The 17,212-nt window shown below is 46.6% G+C and overlaps 1 protein-coding gene across 6 annotated transcripts in view; it reads right to left on the bottom strand.

Annotated features, from left to right (window-relative positions):
- CTBS (chitobiase) overlaps positions 1-16,189 on the bottom strand; it is a 70,234-nt gene extending 54,045 nt beyond the window's left edge. For 3 of the 6 annotated variants that reach the window (XM_046019899.1, XM_046019891.1, XM_046019909.1), the window contains exon 1: positions 15,051-16,189. In XM_046019899.1, the coding sequence (XP_045875855.1) occupies positions 15,051-15,384 (334 nt within the window). In that variant the 5' untranslated portion in view covers positions 15,385-16,189. Of the gene's footprint in view, positions 1-1,411; positions 1,740-15,050 lie in introns of all 6 variants that reach the window. The other 3 variants (XM_046019882.1, XM_046019917.1, XM_046019872.1) reach the window with 3 other exon arrangements.
- Positions 16,190-17,212: the final 1,023 nt, after the last annotated feature.

Raw genomic sequence — 17,212 nt, 5'->3', positions numbered from 1 at the left:
GTTTTGTTTTTTGAGGCAGTTTATCAGCACGTCACTTCCCCAGGGTATGGGAAACGGTGACCTGACTGTGAGGGTCATCCACCACTCTGATGCGACAGGTGGAACAGCTTTCTCTAAGATTCGATTCTTAGCTCTTGGAAAACAACCAAATGAGGTTTGTTAAAGACATGAGTACAACTAGAAAATGTCTCCATTTTTGTTGAGCTAGGGACACACTCAACCTGAAATCCTTTGTTTACATGTTTATCTTGGCATTGCTTCCAGAGACAAGGTTACTTGTGTTTTTTATGCAGTTCAAGGCCATTTTGTTGACAGATAATGTTAGAGTGGTGTGCCAGCATAAACTTAGGGAGAAAAAAGATGGCATGTTAGAATATCATGTAAAAACAATTTAATATTTTGGGATGCCTGGGTGGCCCCATCAGTTAAGCATCTGCCTTCCGCTCATGTCATGATCCTAGGGTCCTGGGATTGAGCCCCACATCAGGCTCCTTGCTCAGTGTGGAGCCTGCTTCTTCTTCTGCCTGCCACTCCCCCACTTGTGCGCATTCTCTCTCTCTTTCTCTCTCTCGAGCAAGCAAATAAAATCTTTCTAAAAATTTAAAAAAAAAATTTTAACATTTTACTGGCATTTGACCCAATTTAAACTGAACCATTAGATCCCTACATTGTATCTGAAATATACATATCATCCTCCAGCTCAGTAGTTAGGCTAACCTAGCCCTCTCAATTATAAAACCACTCTTGTCATAGTGCATAGATAAAAGCAATTTTTATATCCAGACTAGATGCAAAGCCTATGAATAAAGCACAATATCTTTAAAACTCTTAGGAAATCTTTTAGGACTAGAAGGAAGCTATCCCCCAATTCTCTTCACCTTGAAGTAACATTATGTCTACTAAATATGTATATTAGATATATAAATACACACAAATATACTTTATGTGTGTGTGTGTGTGTGTGTGTGTGTGTGTGTGTGTGTGTACACACACAGTAGAGGTAATCAGCCCTGAAAGGCAGGAAGCTTCACTGGAGGACAGCACTGTTGACTGTCTGAAGATGGCAACACTCAGTAGCAAAGAAATACTATGTTTCTAACATATAGCCAATCACCCAATGCTGAAACCTAAATGACAAAGAAGTGCTGGGTTTGAGGCAAGTGAAGCTCTGAACCTGGAAATCACATGGCCCATGTAGAGCTTTCAGAATGGCTGTGTCCAGAACAAGATGAAGCCTTTACGGTGTAGGGGGATCCCTTTCACTTTCTATGGGCTCAATTACTGTCTGTAGGCAGATCATAAACCAGGTTATTTATCTGTTCGTATATTGATTCTGATTTTTTTCTGTGTAAATCTTCCACTTTGTTCAAGTTCCCAGAAACGTATTTTTCATATTTTAAAAATAACTCACCAAGAGATTGCTTTTGTCTCAGCCGTCATCCTTCTCATCCAGAGATTACTTTTCTACAGGATCATTCTGACCAATCTTCCTGGTGACATCATAGCCTCTGCCTGAAGCCCAGCAGGAAGGTCCAAAGCAGCAGATGAAAACTCAGGACAGCCTGGTGGAATATCCTTTCCCAGCAAAATGAAACTGGAGGCCACGAGGAGCTACACCAGCCCGGCGCATGCGGACAACTTCCCTCATCCGACTATGCTCCTGTGGCCACTAGCGTGTTCTTCACTGCCTGGTTCTTCAAGTATGAGGTTACCTCCACCAAGTACACTCAGGATATCTCCTGATTATGTGAAAGAAAAGAGAATAAAATGACATTTCTTGATCCTATTATGTGCTAAACAATTCACCTATCTTCTTTCATTTACCACAAACTGCAAAGGAGGTGGATTTAAGCTCATGTTACAAACGAGGAAGTAACTTGCATAGGATTACACATCTTTCACTTAATTATTCGACCTTTCAGCAAACATTCATCCAGGGCTAACTATGAGCGAGGTGATCAGTAAACAACAGGTGTTGGTTCGGGCAAACAGCAAAACAAAACAAAACAAAACAAAACATGGTCCAGCTTCAGGTCGGTTTCAGTTTTCCTGCAGTGAAAGTCACAGGAATGGAAACTCAGTCCCGAGTGTTGCAATTTGGAAATGACCTTCAGAGAAAGCAGTATGGGGGGCCTCTAATGAACCAGAGGGGAGCCTCTAATGACCACGTGTCGAGTGCCTACAGGAGGCAAGGTCCTGTGTTAGAACTATCAGAACCCTTATCTTTGGTCTCCTGGACTATCATTATTGCTTGAAGAATGCCGAATTACCTTCTAATAGAAGACTGGAAACCTACCATACAAAATCAATTAAAAAACAAAAAGCAGGCTGTTCAATTTAGAAGTGGGGGCACTTGAAGCTTTACTCATACGTCACCCCCCACCAGGGCTCCTGGGCAGAACATCTCAGACTGCGTAGACACAGTTTGAAAATCACTGAGCAGCTCAGTACAGCACTGATTCAGGAGAGTGGGTGTTGCATTCCATGGCCCCTGCTGGTCTGGGAAGGTGCTGGGGAGCTCTTGTCCTGGGGCCTGCCTGAGTGTAGATCGGGAGGCCATTGCATGTACACTATTCCACTGCTCCCCTAGCCCTCCCTTGGCAAGGGCTGACATCCTTGGTCTTGCTTATAATCACCCAGTTGTGCTTGGGGTCTTCCTAGTTGGGATATTGCGTGGGCAAATTCTAGAAATGCTTAGTGCAAACAATCTGAGAAAAACAATCCGACCATCTTCTCCTGCAGCTGGGAAGAGTGTCACCCGATTATCTCCACAGGTCATCTGAACATCTCTGTCATCTGACCATCTCTACCTGGCAGCAGAGAGGAATGACACCTGGCCATCTCCACCTTCCATGAGATCATCTTCACCAGGAAGCTGAGAGGAATGTCAGCAAGCCCGGGGCAGTGGCATTCACACCCAGCTCTGCAGGTCATACATTGATTGTTTTCCTGATAGTCGCTTGTGACATGTAACATCCGGGCTCGTGACAGTGTTTGACATATTTTCAGAGGCAGGAATGTTGCCAGCCTTCCCGCTGGTATGCTCAAATTTAACAGTGTCAGAGCGATAGAATGTCATTAAAGCAGTTGCCTTTGCTGATGCTATGAAGGGGTCTTTGGGCCAGTGGCCATTGGATTCATCAATTTGGAAACAAGATTAAGTCTGAAAACAAGATTGCGGGAAATGGCTAAGACACTCTTCAGAGAAAAACAAATGAAAGAAAATATAAAGAACATCCCTACTATTTATCAAGGGTTTATTTAGTTCATTTTCACAGTGAGTTTATTGGTTCATCCTATAAATATTTAGCAAGTATCTGCCAGTGCCAGGCTGCATAAGGTGCTAGCCCTCGGGATGACTTTCAAACAGTTGGTAATATTTCCATGATGTCATACCTGACGAAATTCCAGGGCATTTTAGGCTTTTGGCTATTATCATTTCTCTCCAATTCCTTACCACTCCCTTTCTGAAAAACTGCAAGTCTTCAGGAAAACCATCAGGCCCTGGGCAGCAGCTGATTTGTCCTTGGGACAACCCCCAGTGGCCCAAATGGTCACCAATGTCATTTTGAGCCAACCTCCCAACCTGGACTATAAGAAGCAGATCTGGGGTGGGTGTGGGCAGGATTTTGTCATCTGCAGGCAGGAATCTGTCTGTGTTCTACCCAGATGAGAAAAGGAGAGTTGAGAAAGCCAATTTCAAATTAAGTTGGCAGGAGCCAGAGTGAAGGAGACAATATTCTGGCAGCTTTTCATTGACCTCTAAATCCTTTGCACTTGAGAGAACAGCTAAATCAGAAAGATTAACACTTGGATATCACTGGATTGCCTCAAGTGTAAAATAATGTGAGCAATTTTCTCTTCTAATTTGGGGAGGGTCACCAGAGTTGGAAGGGAAGAAAACACCTCCACCTGTCCTCTCCCCATCCCTCCTCCAGCTCCTTCCCACTGGGCTTTTGGGGCTCCCCCCTCAGAATGCAGCAGGGTCTCTGCTCTACCTGCAGAGTTGGGGGTGAGTCTCCCCTCCTGGGAGCTCTCTGAGGGATCCAGAGGAAGTGGGGCTTGAAAGTTAAGATCACAGGTGTTCTGCTCTGTCCCTCTCTCTAAAGTCAATGAATCCAGAATTATGTTTAAAAGAGGAGGTTCCTGGGGCGCCAGGGTTGGTTAAGCATCAGACTCTTGACTTGGGCTCAGGTCATGATCTAAGGGTCATGAGATGGAGCCCCACTTTGGGCTCCATGCTGAATGTGGAGCCTGCTTAGCATTCTCTCTCTCTCTCTCTCTTTCTAAAGAGAGAATCTCTCTCTCTCTCTTTCTAAAGAGAGAATCTCTCTCTCTCTCTCTCTCTCTCTGTCTTTCTAAACAGAGAATCTCTCTCTCTCTCTCTCTCTCTCTCTCTCTTTCTAAAGAGAGAAGCCCTTTACTTAGAAAATTCTGATAATGGTGGAAGAATTGCTGGTGTTCTCCTACACTAAAAAAATAGAAACATTATTTTTGCTTCCAGGGAAGAACATGGACAGTTGAGAAAGCTGTGGATTTCTGCAAAGCCACAGCAGGAATAAAGTGGAGGAGAAATATTTAAAAGGGGAGAATTTACTAATAAGAAATAGGTCTCTCCGGGTGCCTGGGTGGCTCAGTTGTAAAGCGCCTGCCTTCGGCTCATGTCCTGATCCCAGGGTCCTGGGATGCGGCCCCACATCGGCTCCCTGCTTGGCAGGAAGCCTGCTTTTCCTCTTCTATTGTGTTCCTTCTCTCACTGTGTCTCTCTCTCTGTCAAATAAATAAATAAAATCTTAAAAAGAAAAAGAAACAGAAATAGGCCTCTCTGGTTCCCATAAACTTCCTAGCTCTTCTAATTCATTGACCTTATGAAGCAAACAGCACGCTGCCTGAATCAGAAACTCACTTAGCAGACATTTCAGATTATCTGAATGGCCCAGAAGAAGGGGAAATGTTCAAAACAGAAATGTGAGGTCTCTGGCTACAAGCAACATTCAGAAAACGGCCTCTTCAGGAAAGAAGCCAATCAGTTCAAGAGCTTGAACTGGATTCAATGAAGTTTCAATACGTTTTGTTTATATAACTGAACGAAGAACCCTTAAGAGCAGTCTTTGCTTCTGCTCCCAGACTCCCAAGGACCCATTTATATTTCAAGCCTTTAAAAAAATCCAAAATGTAAAAACAAACAATGGATAATTCATGCACATTTCATTGCAGTAGTTAACGTAAAGGTGAGTCAATCCTGTTTCTAAGGAACTGAGCTCTACGTGGACCAGGAGAGTAGCAGACATAACGTCTCTGTGGAATATTTTACCCAAGTCTCCATTTTGTTTTAATTTCATCAGTTCAGGCAAATTGGATTGTGCTGGCCAACTCGGGAGCAATAAAATATTCCCATATTCCATACAGATTTCCTGTAAGCGGTTTTGCAGATGGAAGGTTAACAAAGGCTTGGAGGCTTAAAAATTAATTCTGTTGAGGCATTTCCCACATTTATTAACTGTTTTTACCAGAGCTCTACATGTGGGTTCTCTTAAAACATGTTGGTGGGAGGAGTGATGAAGCTATTAAGGCAAAATCAAGAAAAACAAGGTGTAAGGACCTATTTAGCCAGAGCAACTCCATCTCGGTTAAAGAGCCATTTTGTTGTTTGTGCAGTGAACTTAAATCAACTCTCCCCCGCCCCCCAGAGAAACTTACTTAGAAGCAAGTCCAGGAAACCAGTAAAATGTAGTCGGCTAGTTCCTGATAACAGAGCCCAGAATATGAGGACGAGTCACGCCACATAGAGACATCTAATCAGTAGGAAGTACTGGCTGTAACAGTGAGAAGGTCTTGCCTAAACCAAAATGACTCCATCTTGGGAAGGACAACGATCCAACGATCTTATTATTCACACTGAATATGTTAGCTGACTAAAGCCGTCCCAGAAAATACTGTTCCTTGTTGTAACAGTTCCTAGTATGGAGTAATCTTGAATAACACGTCACCAGACCGGATGAAACTAGCCCATCAGCAAGAGACACACAAACCGGGTGGGTTGAGATACCAAGGTATGGGTTGCAGTTTTACCCAATAAAAGGTAGCCTGTAAGATTGGGAGGGGTCACTCTCTTCGGAGGAGGTCCTGACTGGTCAGTCAGTCAATTCTTGAGTCTGTAAGCTGGCGGTGGTCGCTCTCTTCAGAGACGGCCTTGGCCGGTCAGTCTGACCTCTAATGCTTGGCATAGAATGAAGCTTTGCATAAGTTTCTGTTTCAGTCTCATTCCCCTGGCCGATCAGTCTGACTTCTAATACTTGGCATAGAATAAAGCTTTACATAACTTTCACCTTGTCTCGGTCTCGTTCCTTTGATAATGGACCCTAACACAAGGTACCATTCCACTGTTCAGGAAGGTGCAGATGAGACTAGGGCAATCAGGACCCAGGGTGAAGAAATGGGGCACGTAATGACCTTTTGCTGAGAAGTTTTGGTTAAAAAAAGTTATCCGTATTTCAATATGTGAAATCTCAAAAAAGACAAACGAATAAACAAAAGGCAGAAACAGACCCATTACGTACACAGAACACACTGATGGGTGCCGGAAAGGAAGAAGGTGGGGGATAGGCACAATGGGTGAAGGGGAGCGGAGGGCACAGGCTGCCAGGACGGGAATGAAGAAGTCAGGGGGATGAAAGGCACAGCACAGGGAAGAGAGTCAATGGTATGGTAATAGCGCCCTATGGGGACAGATGGGAGCTGCCCGGGAGAGGAACGGGTCGTATAGGTTTGTAGGATCACCACGTTGTACACCTGAAACTAATGGAATATTGAAGGTCAACTATACTCAAATCCAAAATAAATGTATTTTTAAAAATTACCAAGAATAGCAGCCAAAAGAAGCTGATAGGTAGTGGGATTCTGGGAGCTCCTGTGTGTTTGAAGGTTTGGTTTAAACTATGTCCAACAGGATGGGAATGGGGAGAGTCTGGAAGACAGTCTTTCCAGAGGAGATAGCATGATGGCCTGGAGGGCAAGGGGAAGTTTTGCGCCTGGACAAAAAGGGCTGCACCTCTTCCTTTATGAGCAAGAGGAAGGAGCAGCAAAGGGAGAGGGGACGGGCGGGGCTCCACACCCAGCATGATCCACACCACCCACAGCTCACTTGGCTTCAACTCCTGACATGTCTTCCCTTCTGAAGTCCTGTACCCTTCAAAGCTGCTTGTGCAACACAGGTCTCACTGCATGCTCTTCTCCTTAAACCGCTTCATAGTTCTGACTGTCGTTGCTGTTACAGACGGAGCTCCGGAGCTGGTGTGTTAAGTCCACTCCACTTCCCACCACTCCCGCTCCCTACTCCCACTCCCAGTGCTCAGGGTGTTGTCCCCGGCCAGCAACAGGAGGACCACCTGGGAACTTGTTAAAAACTGAAAAGCTCAAGGGGGCCACCTGGGTGGCTCAGTCCTTAAGTGGCTGCCTTTGACTCAGGTCATGATCCCAGAGTCCTGGAATGGAGCCCAGCATGGGGTGGCGTGCTCAGCGGGGAGCTTGCTTCTCCCTCTTTGACTCCCCCTGCTTGTGTTCCCTCTCTCACTGTGTCTCTCTCTGTCCAATAAATAAGTAAAATAAAATTTTAAAAATGCAGAAGTCCAGAGGGGCACCTGGGTGACTCAGTCCTTAAGCAACCTCTTGGTTGGGTCCAGGTTGTAAGCTCAGGGTCATAAGGTCTAGCCCCACCTTGGGCTGTATGCTCAGTGTCAGTGGGCTTGAACTTCTCCCTCCGCTTTCCCTCTGCCCCTCCCCCCACCACACTCCCAAGGACACTTGAGTGCATTCTCTCTCTGAAATAAATAAATCTTAAAACAACCACAATGCGGGGCACCTGGGTGGCTCAGTTGGTTAAGCGGGCAGCCTTTGGCTTGGACCATGATCCCTGAGTCCTGGGATCGAGCCCCACATCAGGTTCCCTGCTCGGCGGAGAGCCTGCTTCTCCCTTTTCCTCTGCCTGCTGCTCTGCCTACTTGTGATCTCTTTCTATCTCTCTAGTAAGTAAATAAAATCTTAAAAAAAAAAAAAGAAAGAAAGAAAAGAAAAGAAAAAACAACCACAATGCAAAAGCTCATGCCCTGACCTAGATTTAGTAAATCTGAGACTCAGGGAAGGAGGCCAGGCATTCTCCATTTCACCAAAGGCTTCCAGGGGATTCTGAGGATTGCTCCAGTGTGAGAACTAGTGGCCGAGTCTTACTGAACCGCACGGGCAGTGGTCAGACCACACTGTGCTGGCCTCCCCACTCCCATTCCGGGTGGTCCTCCACCTGTCCCCCTGCCCATGGTGACTGCCTCCCCTCCCTGTGCTTCCGCGGAAACCGTGAGCACCTCCATCTTTCAGCCATGCTGCAGCTCTGGTTCCGTGCCTGCCTCCCCCAAAGCCAGTGAGCTCCCCCCAGGGGTGGCGGCTGTGTTAGTGTGGCACAGTCCTGGGGCTCAGAAGATGTATCTGAGTTGAAAAGGTAATGAAAAGCAAGAGACAGGGTGGGGAGAGAAGCAGGGGGACCGGGCATGCGCACTCCAAAGAGAGACAACCTCGAAATGGTAACAGCTGCTCCTCGAGTTCCATCTGTGGCTCAGGTCCTGTGCTAAGTGCTTGGCAGAAACTGCCGTTTAATCCCCGCAACACACCGGAGGTGCTGCTGGGCCACTCAGCGTAGACGGCAACTAAGACACAGAGCGGCTACACACGGTGCCCCATGCCCTCGACTGTCAAGTGGCAGGAGTCTGTACAGCCAACCCCACAGGCTCAGAGAGGACGGAGCTTGCTTTGGAGCCCTCCTCAGTACTCACTAGCTCCGCAGTGCTTCCTGGGGGCCTGCTCTGTCTGTGCCAGACGGAGAAGACAAAGACGAATGCGGAGGACACATGCACACAGTTGCTTACACCGCAGCAAACCCCCCACCCCCCAGCTCCCTTTCTAGAGAGATCTGCAAACCAGCAAGCATGACTCAGCGAAGGACCATGACTGAGGAATGTCCAAAGAGCTACTCAGAGCCTGCGGCAGGCAGCATGCATTTGCTCTGCCACAATTTCCCACAGAACATTCCAGAGGTAGGTAGACAGGGCTGTGGCAGTTCTGCTCCATGGTACCCTCCATGGGGCCTCTCCTCCTGGCCCGGGGTGTGCCCCTCACCTTCCTGCTCCAAAATGGAAGCCACACACCTTTGTTCCAGGCTGTAGGATAGGAAAAGGGGCAAAAGAAAAGGAGTAAAGACACGTTCTAGATCCCTCCTGCGGAAATTCTTAGAAACCGCTCATGATTCTTTTGCTTACATTCTAGTATCCAGAACTTTGTCACATGGCCATATTGGACTGCAAGAAAGGCTACATATAACTGCAATTAGCAGTCGTCATGATTTTAATCAGGAAGAAGGCGAGAACGTAAATTGGGGGGCAGACTGTAATCTCTTCTGCAGGATGCATGATGCAGGGCGTCCCAGGAAGACACGGGGACAGCTGGGAACCAGATGGGACGAACTCGATGCGGCATGACAAGTAGTTTGGACATTGCCGTCCTGGCAATGAGCTGTCAGGTAGGGTCAAGCAAGAGACAGATGGAAACTGAACGATGTTTTCCAGGGATCTCCCGGACAGCTGTGCGGACGGCTTCTGGTGGGGTGCTCCTGTGACCCCCAGACCAGATAGAAGGCAGTTTGCCAGTGCAGGTGAGAGGCAGTGAGGGCCCGGAGCAGGGCAATAACTGTGGGGTGGAGATGAGAGAATGGAGAACAGACATGGGAAGGCAGGAGAGGATGGGATTTGGTGGCAGTTAGAAAATGGGGGTGAAGGACAGGGATGGAGGTGAGGATGACACTGAGGTCCTCAGCTTGAGCAGTGGAATGAATGACAATGTGGCTAACCAAAGCAAAGAAAGGGACACAGAAGGTGGAGGAGGGTGTTGTCCGTTTTGGGGAGAATTGATCGGTTTGATTTGGGATATGCTGAGTTTAGGGCACCCGCTGGAAGATGTTCAGCCAGCTGACAAAAATACATATCCGGAGCTCTGGAAAGAAGTTAGGGATAAAAATCCCAACTTAGGAGTGGGTAGGTCCAAGTGACAGCTGCAGACACGGTATGGGACGGCTGGACCAAAAAAGAATGAGGCAACAGGGTCAAGAATGAAGATGGGGAGTGCCAAAGTTCTGTGAATTCTCTGCAAAATCCATTTCTGATGGAAGGTTCTTTGGAAGTAGAAGCTCAGGAAATCTCAGGTTGCATCCTTTTCCCAGACACTCATGACCTGGGTCAAAGTCTCCATTTCAGGACAAGGTAAAACCACTAAAAGCTTTTGCTTTCCCTGGCAAAAATACTTTAACACCAGCTAATGTTAGGTTTAGGGGAAAAGTCATATTTAAGGTTGAGGTTTCCATTACTACTCTGTAATACAGCAGAGCCTGTGCCCAGAAAACCTTCTGTCTCCCTCACCATCCAGGAAGCTGCCTTGTCATTAGGCTGCCAGGCCTCGGGGTTTGGGCAATGCCAGCAGGTTAAGATCCGTGTGGTAAGGGATGGCAGATCAGGCGTGTCCTCTCCCACAAGCAGCTTTCAACTTCTGGGTGATTTAATGCCCTTTTTGATTGCTTTCAAGAAATGCAATGTTGATTGTTGGTCCCAGTATCTGCTTCAATTCTAGAAAAGGCTAAAAAATTATATATAGCATCCCTTTCATTTTAATTGACTTCTTTAAAAAATATTTTATTTGAGAGAGAGAGAGCATGAGTGAGAGAGAGGGGCAGAGGGAGAGGGAAAGGAACAAGAAGACTCCTCACTGAGCTCAGAGCCAACCTGGGGGCTTGATGCTGGGACCCTGGGATCATGACCTGAGCTGAGGTCAGACGCTTAACAGACTGAGCCACGCAGGTGCTCTTTAACTGATTCTTACTGTCCTTGCCCTTCACCTCTGCTTCCACTCCTTGACCCCCCACTTCCCCCCGCAACATCTACTGCCCCCACCCCTTCTCAACTTAAGCAGTTGGCTAGTATAATCCACTTTCAAAGCACTGATTTCTTGAAACGCGATGATCATAATTTGGAAAACATTTTAGATGAAAGAATATGATACCAAAATGCTCAATTTTTTGGGTGGTCACTAGCAAAGTGCCTTCAATGATAAGAATCCAACTAAAAAGGTTCTTCAATTATCTGGAAAGCACTAAAAGTCCAAACCCAACAGAAACAACAAAAGCAATCTAAAATTAAAATAAATGGTGGTTCATATGATAGTTGTCTTTCTCCGATTGACTTATTTCACTAAGCATGATACGCTCTAGTTCCATCCACGTCGTCGCAAATGGCAAGATTTCATTTCTTTTGATGGCTGCATAGTATTCCATTGTGTATATATACCACATCTTCTTTACCCATTCATCTGTTGATGGACATCTAGGTTCTTTCCATAGTTTGGCTATTGTAGACATTGCTGCTATAAACATTCGGGTACACGTGCCCCTTCGGATCACTACATCTGTATCTTTAGGGTAAATACCCAGTAGTGCAATTGCTGGGTCATAGGGTAGTTCAATTTTCAACATTTTGAGTACATGGAGAAGCAACATGGGGGGTTAGGGGGATAGGAGAAGAATAAATGAAACAAGATGGGATTGGGAGGGAGACAAACCATAAATGACTCTTAATCTCACAAAACAAACTGGGGGTTGCTGGGGGGAGGTGGGATTGGGAGAGGGGGAGGGGGCTATGGACATTGGGGAGGGGAGGCGAACCATAAGAGACTATGGACTCTGAAAAACAACCTGAGGGTTTTGAAGGGTCAGGGGTAGGAGGTTGGGGGAACAGGTGGTGGGTAATAGGGAGGGCACGTTTTGCATGGAGCACTGGGTGTTGTGCAAAAACAATGAATACTGTTATGCTGAAAAAAAATAAATAAAATGGGAAAAAAAAATAAATGGTGGTTCAAAACCACAATGAGATGCCACTTCACACCGGTCGCAATGGTTAAAATAAATAACACAAGAAACAACAGGTATCGGTGAGGATGTAGAGAAAGGGGAACCCCCTTACACTGTGTTGGTGGGAATGCAAGACTGCAGCCATTCTGGCAAACAGCATGGAGGGCCCTCAGAAAATTGAAAATAGAGCTACCTATGACCCAGCAAATTGCACTACTGGGTATTTACCCCAAAGATACAAATGTAGTGATCTGAAGAGGCACGTGCACCCCAAAGTTTATAGCAGCAATGTCCACAATAACCAAGCTATGGAAGAGCCTAGATGTTCATCGACAGATGAATGGATAAAGAAGATGTGGTGTTTATGTATACAATGGAATACTACTCAGCCATCAGAAAATGAAATCTTACCATTTGCAATGATGTGGACAGAACTAGAGGATATTATGCTAAGCGAAGTAAGTCAATCAGAAAAAGACATGATCATATGATTTCACTCATTTGTGGGATTTAAGAAACAAAACAGAGGATCATAGGGGAAGAGAGGGCAAAAATAAAATAAGCTGAAATCAGAGTGGGAGACAAACCATAAGAGACTCCTACCTATAGGAAACGAACTGAGGGTTGCTGGAGGGGAGAGGGGTTAAAGGGACGGGGTAACTGGGTGACAGGCATTAAGGAGGGCACGTGATGTAAGGAGCATTGTGGGCTATATCCAGCTCTATCTCTGAAACTAAGAATACACTATATGTTAATTAACGGAATTGAAATAAAATAAAATTTCAAAAATAATAAAATAAATGGTGGTATCCTTGTCTAACTTGGAAACTTTGGGTACAGAATTAGTGTTGGATCTTAGGATTAGTATAAATTAGGAATTAATATAAATTCAGCCAAACATCTACTATTTCTCATCTCAGTGTACTTGGCAGTGTTCACTGATATTCAACATGATAGCCCGAAAATACTGTAAGAAAAGTTCCTACCAAATAAAGACTCATTTATGGTCCTCATGTTCTAGTAGCTAAGACACAAAAATAGGCAAAATGCAAGCTGCTAACGTTTTCACTTTGGAAACGTGGAAAATTAAGGAAAGTATGGTAAAATGTTTTAAAAAAGGGAAATATATTTTTTTAAGACTTTTATTTTGAGATCATGTCCTGTTTATGTCAACGTGTCATGTCTTATACAAACAGTAGTGACAGCAGATGACAGGCTCTTTTTGAATGACCTTACTTGGCAAAATGAAAAGCTGGCATACCATCTCTGTCTCTAAACTTATTTCAGAATTTTATTTGTTGGTGAAATGTCAAAGTCTGGGAATCCCTGGAGTTGGATTAGGCCTTTCCCACAATCTTGGAAGCAAATGAAGTTTTCTATGAATTCCCTGCAATTTGTGCCGAGGGTGCGGGGTGGGGTGGTGTGGAGTGGGGTGGGGGGAGTCTGGTTCTCTATCCTCTCTCACCCTGTGCTGATCATGTTGGCTGGTGCTGAAACAGGTACTCAATAAACGATTTATTGGAAATGGTTGATCACCAGGGAATGGGAAGCTTAAATAGGGTTCTTCGTTTCCTCCCCTAATTACCAAAATGTCAAACATTTTAATTTCTTTTAAAGTTGTGGTTTTTGAAAATACGTGTTTTTAATAAATCGATTAAATATACAAAAGTCCAACCAGACCACCCTTGCAAAACTGCTTTAAAAGGGAGCCTTGCAGGCTTTGCACACCTGCCCCCCACAAATATCCTGGGAAGACCTGGCTGGGCTCCATGTTTTAGAACGGATCACCAACCCCTTTTCTGCTTTTCAGAAACCAGGAAGGAGAGAGAAAGAGACTTGTACTCGCTACATAACTCTCAAGGACAATAAAGATTCAGGTTTGGTTAGAACCAGCTTTCAAATCGGAACTTGGGTTCTCTGGACTCCAAAATGAAAGAAAATTTTCAAAATCACTTTTCAAGGATCACAAAGAAAAAAAAAAAGCCCCTTCCAATAGGTTCTCAGTCCAGAGAGTTTTGATAAAAGCATCACCGTGATTCTACTGTTATTTCCCAGACACCGGCAGCATTTTCCAATGAATCTGCCCTGAAAACTGGTAAAAACGTAGGCAGGAGCCAAGTCCTATAGAGACGCTAATCACAAAGTCACAACCCTAGCCTCTGTTTACGGGCCCCAGTCCCCCAGGGCTGCTTGGTGAAGCCCGGACGTGATATTGCCAGATCTCTCCACCCGGAGAGAGACCCCGAGTGCCCGAGAGAAAGAGTCCGCCCTTCGCAGAGGTCAGGGCAGCCTCATGAGTGCGTGCGATTTAAATATGGTAACAACTCTCCTCCCACGCACGTTTTCCGGTAGAACACTCAAAAAAGAAGAATTGTTCTAATTCTACCACCTACAGATTACCTCTGTTAACATTTTGATGAATCTTCTTCCAGGCATAGATGAATACATGGACGGCTGGATGGCCAGACATACAGAAAGCCACAACGATAGACTTACGACATGGATAGAAGTTCATTTAAGAACCTGTTGCTAGTTATTTATGGAGGTGGGGGTGGGAAGGTGGTGGTGAAGGGAGGCTGGTTTTTTAATGCACACAGACGTGACTAGGTTTTGTCACGACTACATATTACTGTGTATGTTTTACTTCCCTAATTTTTTATTTATTTCTTAATTTTATTTATTTATTTGACAGACGCAAATCACAAGTAGGCAGAGAAGCAGGCAGAGAGAGAGAGGAGGTGGCAGGCTCCCCGCTGAGCAGAGAGAGCCCCATGCTTGGCTCAATTCCAGGACTCTGGGATCTTGACCTGAGCTGAAGGCAGAGACTTTAACCCACTGAGCCACGCAGGTGCCCCTCCTTAATTTTTTAAATTGCGAAAGCCCAGAGCAATCCCTCCTGGGAGCAGTGGGGTCCAGTCGCGAGCTCCCCTGGGTGTGCGGTGGCGGCGCGGAGGTGAGCCGGCCGGCTTCTGAGCGAGGCTGCAGCGCGCGGGGAGAGGCCCAAGAGCCCGCGGCAGCCCGGGTGCGCCGGCCGCTGGAGCTGCACCGTGCGGGGAGGAGGGGAGGTGCATGAGTGGTGGGGGTGGGGAGCTTGGGCCCCGACAGCAGTTACCTGTGTTCGGCGAGGTGAGGTGCGATGCGCGGCTGCCGGCGGCCGCTCCACCCCGAGTCCGCTTCGCTGTGCGGGGGGGTGCCTCGCCTCCGCGCGAGTTCGCCCGCGGCCCGGGCTGTGAGCCGCCAGGGCCGGACGCGGGGCGGCGGCCCCATGGCGCCCTCTGGCGGACGGGTGTGGGGCAAGTGCGGGCCCGTGGAACAGAGCGCGGCAGCAGGAGGGGCTGCAGGCTTGAGAAGCCAGGATGCAGAGGAACCGGCTCCTTCGGGGACCTGGCCTGGTTTTCTGAGGTTTGGTTTGGGGTTTCCGTTTTCTCACAGCTTTGCCTGTCCATCCATATTTCCCTCCACCCATGTTGGCTTTTTGTTTGCAACACCAGTTATGTTCTGTTCTCCAAAGGAATGCTTATTCATTGCAAAAAAAAAAAAAAAAAAAAAGTTAAAAGTGCAGAAAATTATAAACACCTTTAATCTCACCATTCAAAGATAAGCACACGCTAAAGTATTTTTCATCTAGTGTTTTGTTTTTTTCCTGTATCCAGCAGTGTTTATAATGGCGAATGTGAACTTAAACTGAGCAATGCTGTTTGAGAAGTCAGGCCTGGTGTTGAACTGGCCCATGGGAAGAGAAGACAGAAAGGCCGAAGGGCAGAGAGTAAGGGCCTCCTGCCCTTAAAAGCCAGGCGTGGCTGCCTCTTGGCTTGATAAACGGGTTAATCTAGCCCCAGGGAAGCTTGTCTTTTTCATCTCAGCTGCGGGGCACATAAGCTTAAATTGCTGTTTTACAGGGAGCAAGTAGGCAGCAGTGGCCAGTGGGGTGGGGAGGAAAGGAAAATCCGTCTCACTGTTGGCTTTACCTAACTAGAAGTTTCCATGACCTGTGGTGTGGCTCCAGCTCCTGCCGGGCACCTCCTCCCAGGCTTCTCCAGCTGCTGTTTGACTCATCCTGGGTGGTCTCCTGCCTCTAGGCTGTGAGCTCCCTAGGGCAGGAATAGGTCTCAGGGCCCATCTCCGGCACCTGGCAGAGCAATGAAGTCTCTCTGTCTTCTTTTTCCTCCATACACACTCATATCACACAAACAGTGTGCTTGCTTTACAAATGCAGCTTCAAGGCAACTCCCACCACCTTCCAGCCACACTGGGGCCTCCAAGCAAGATTCTGCTTTATGGGAATTTGGAAGTTGTCTCTCTCCTGGGTGTGGCTGGCTGTCGGATTGCAGTAGAGAACCCATGTCAGAGTTTACGTGGAGATTTGCAGGTGCTCCTCTCTCCCTCTCTGGGTTACTTGGCTGGGGCTGAGGCAGAGAGAGAGGATTGTAGGAGCCCAGTCTGTGGCGGTGAGGATGTTGTGGGGCATGGGGGCGCAAGGTCAGATCCTCTGGCCTTCATCTCCCCTTGAACTGAAAATCTCGTGAGATCCATATTGCTCAGCAGTGCCTGGTAGCGTTTCCCCTGTGGGAACGTGAAGAAGGGCTGAGTTCCCACTTGAAGTTCTGCCTGGTGAAAATAAAGTCTTCAGGGAGTAAAGGCCACCACCTCCTAGGGGACACTGGGTAAACTGGCTGGGCCATGCTGGTCTGATCTCTTCTGGGGAATCAGGTAGAAAACCTGTGATACCCAGAGTTAAAGGCCTGGGTTCTTTTTTAAATTTTTATTTTTAGAGAGAGAGGCGGGGTGGGCAGAGGGAGAGAGAAAATCTTAAGCAGGCTCCTTCCTGAGTGCACGGCCCAACATGGGCCTCTATCCTATGATTCCGAGCCAAAATCAAGAGACGGATGTTAACCAACTGAGCCACAAGGCCTGGGTTATTCTTATGCTATGTACTAGCAATGTTCTTAGGAGTAGATGATCTGTCCTCTCCTAATCTGTTTCTTCATCTCTAGCAGGGAACGGTAATGTTAACTGGAGGTTATGTTTGGTGATTGCTGTGGAGCCCCAAAGGGTCTTGAAGTTACATTTGCAAGTTTTCTCGATTCGAAAGCACTGTACCTCCTTATGTTTGATGGTCCTGCATCAGTGTTGAAACCTCTGAGCTAGGAGTATGGGTCCCTTGATGGAGACTTTGAACTAGAGGATCCTTCTAGTGGCACTGTCTCAATCTTGTCAATCAAGGACTGATCTGGAATAGTCTGTTGTGCAGTTGAAAAAAAAAAAAAAAAAACA

This window comes from Meles meles, chromosome 1 (genome assembly GCF_922984935.1).
Source record: "Meles meles chromosome 1, mMelMel3.1 paternal haplotype, whole genome shotgun sequence".
Classification (NCBI taxonomy): domain Eukaryota; kingdom Metazoa; phylum Chordata; class Mammalia; order Carnivora; family Mustelidae; genus Meles; species Meles meles.
This window is presented reverse-complemented; position numbering and strand designations above follow the sequence as displayed.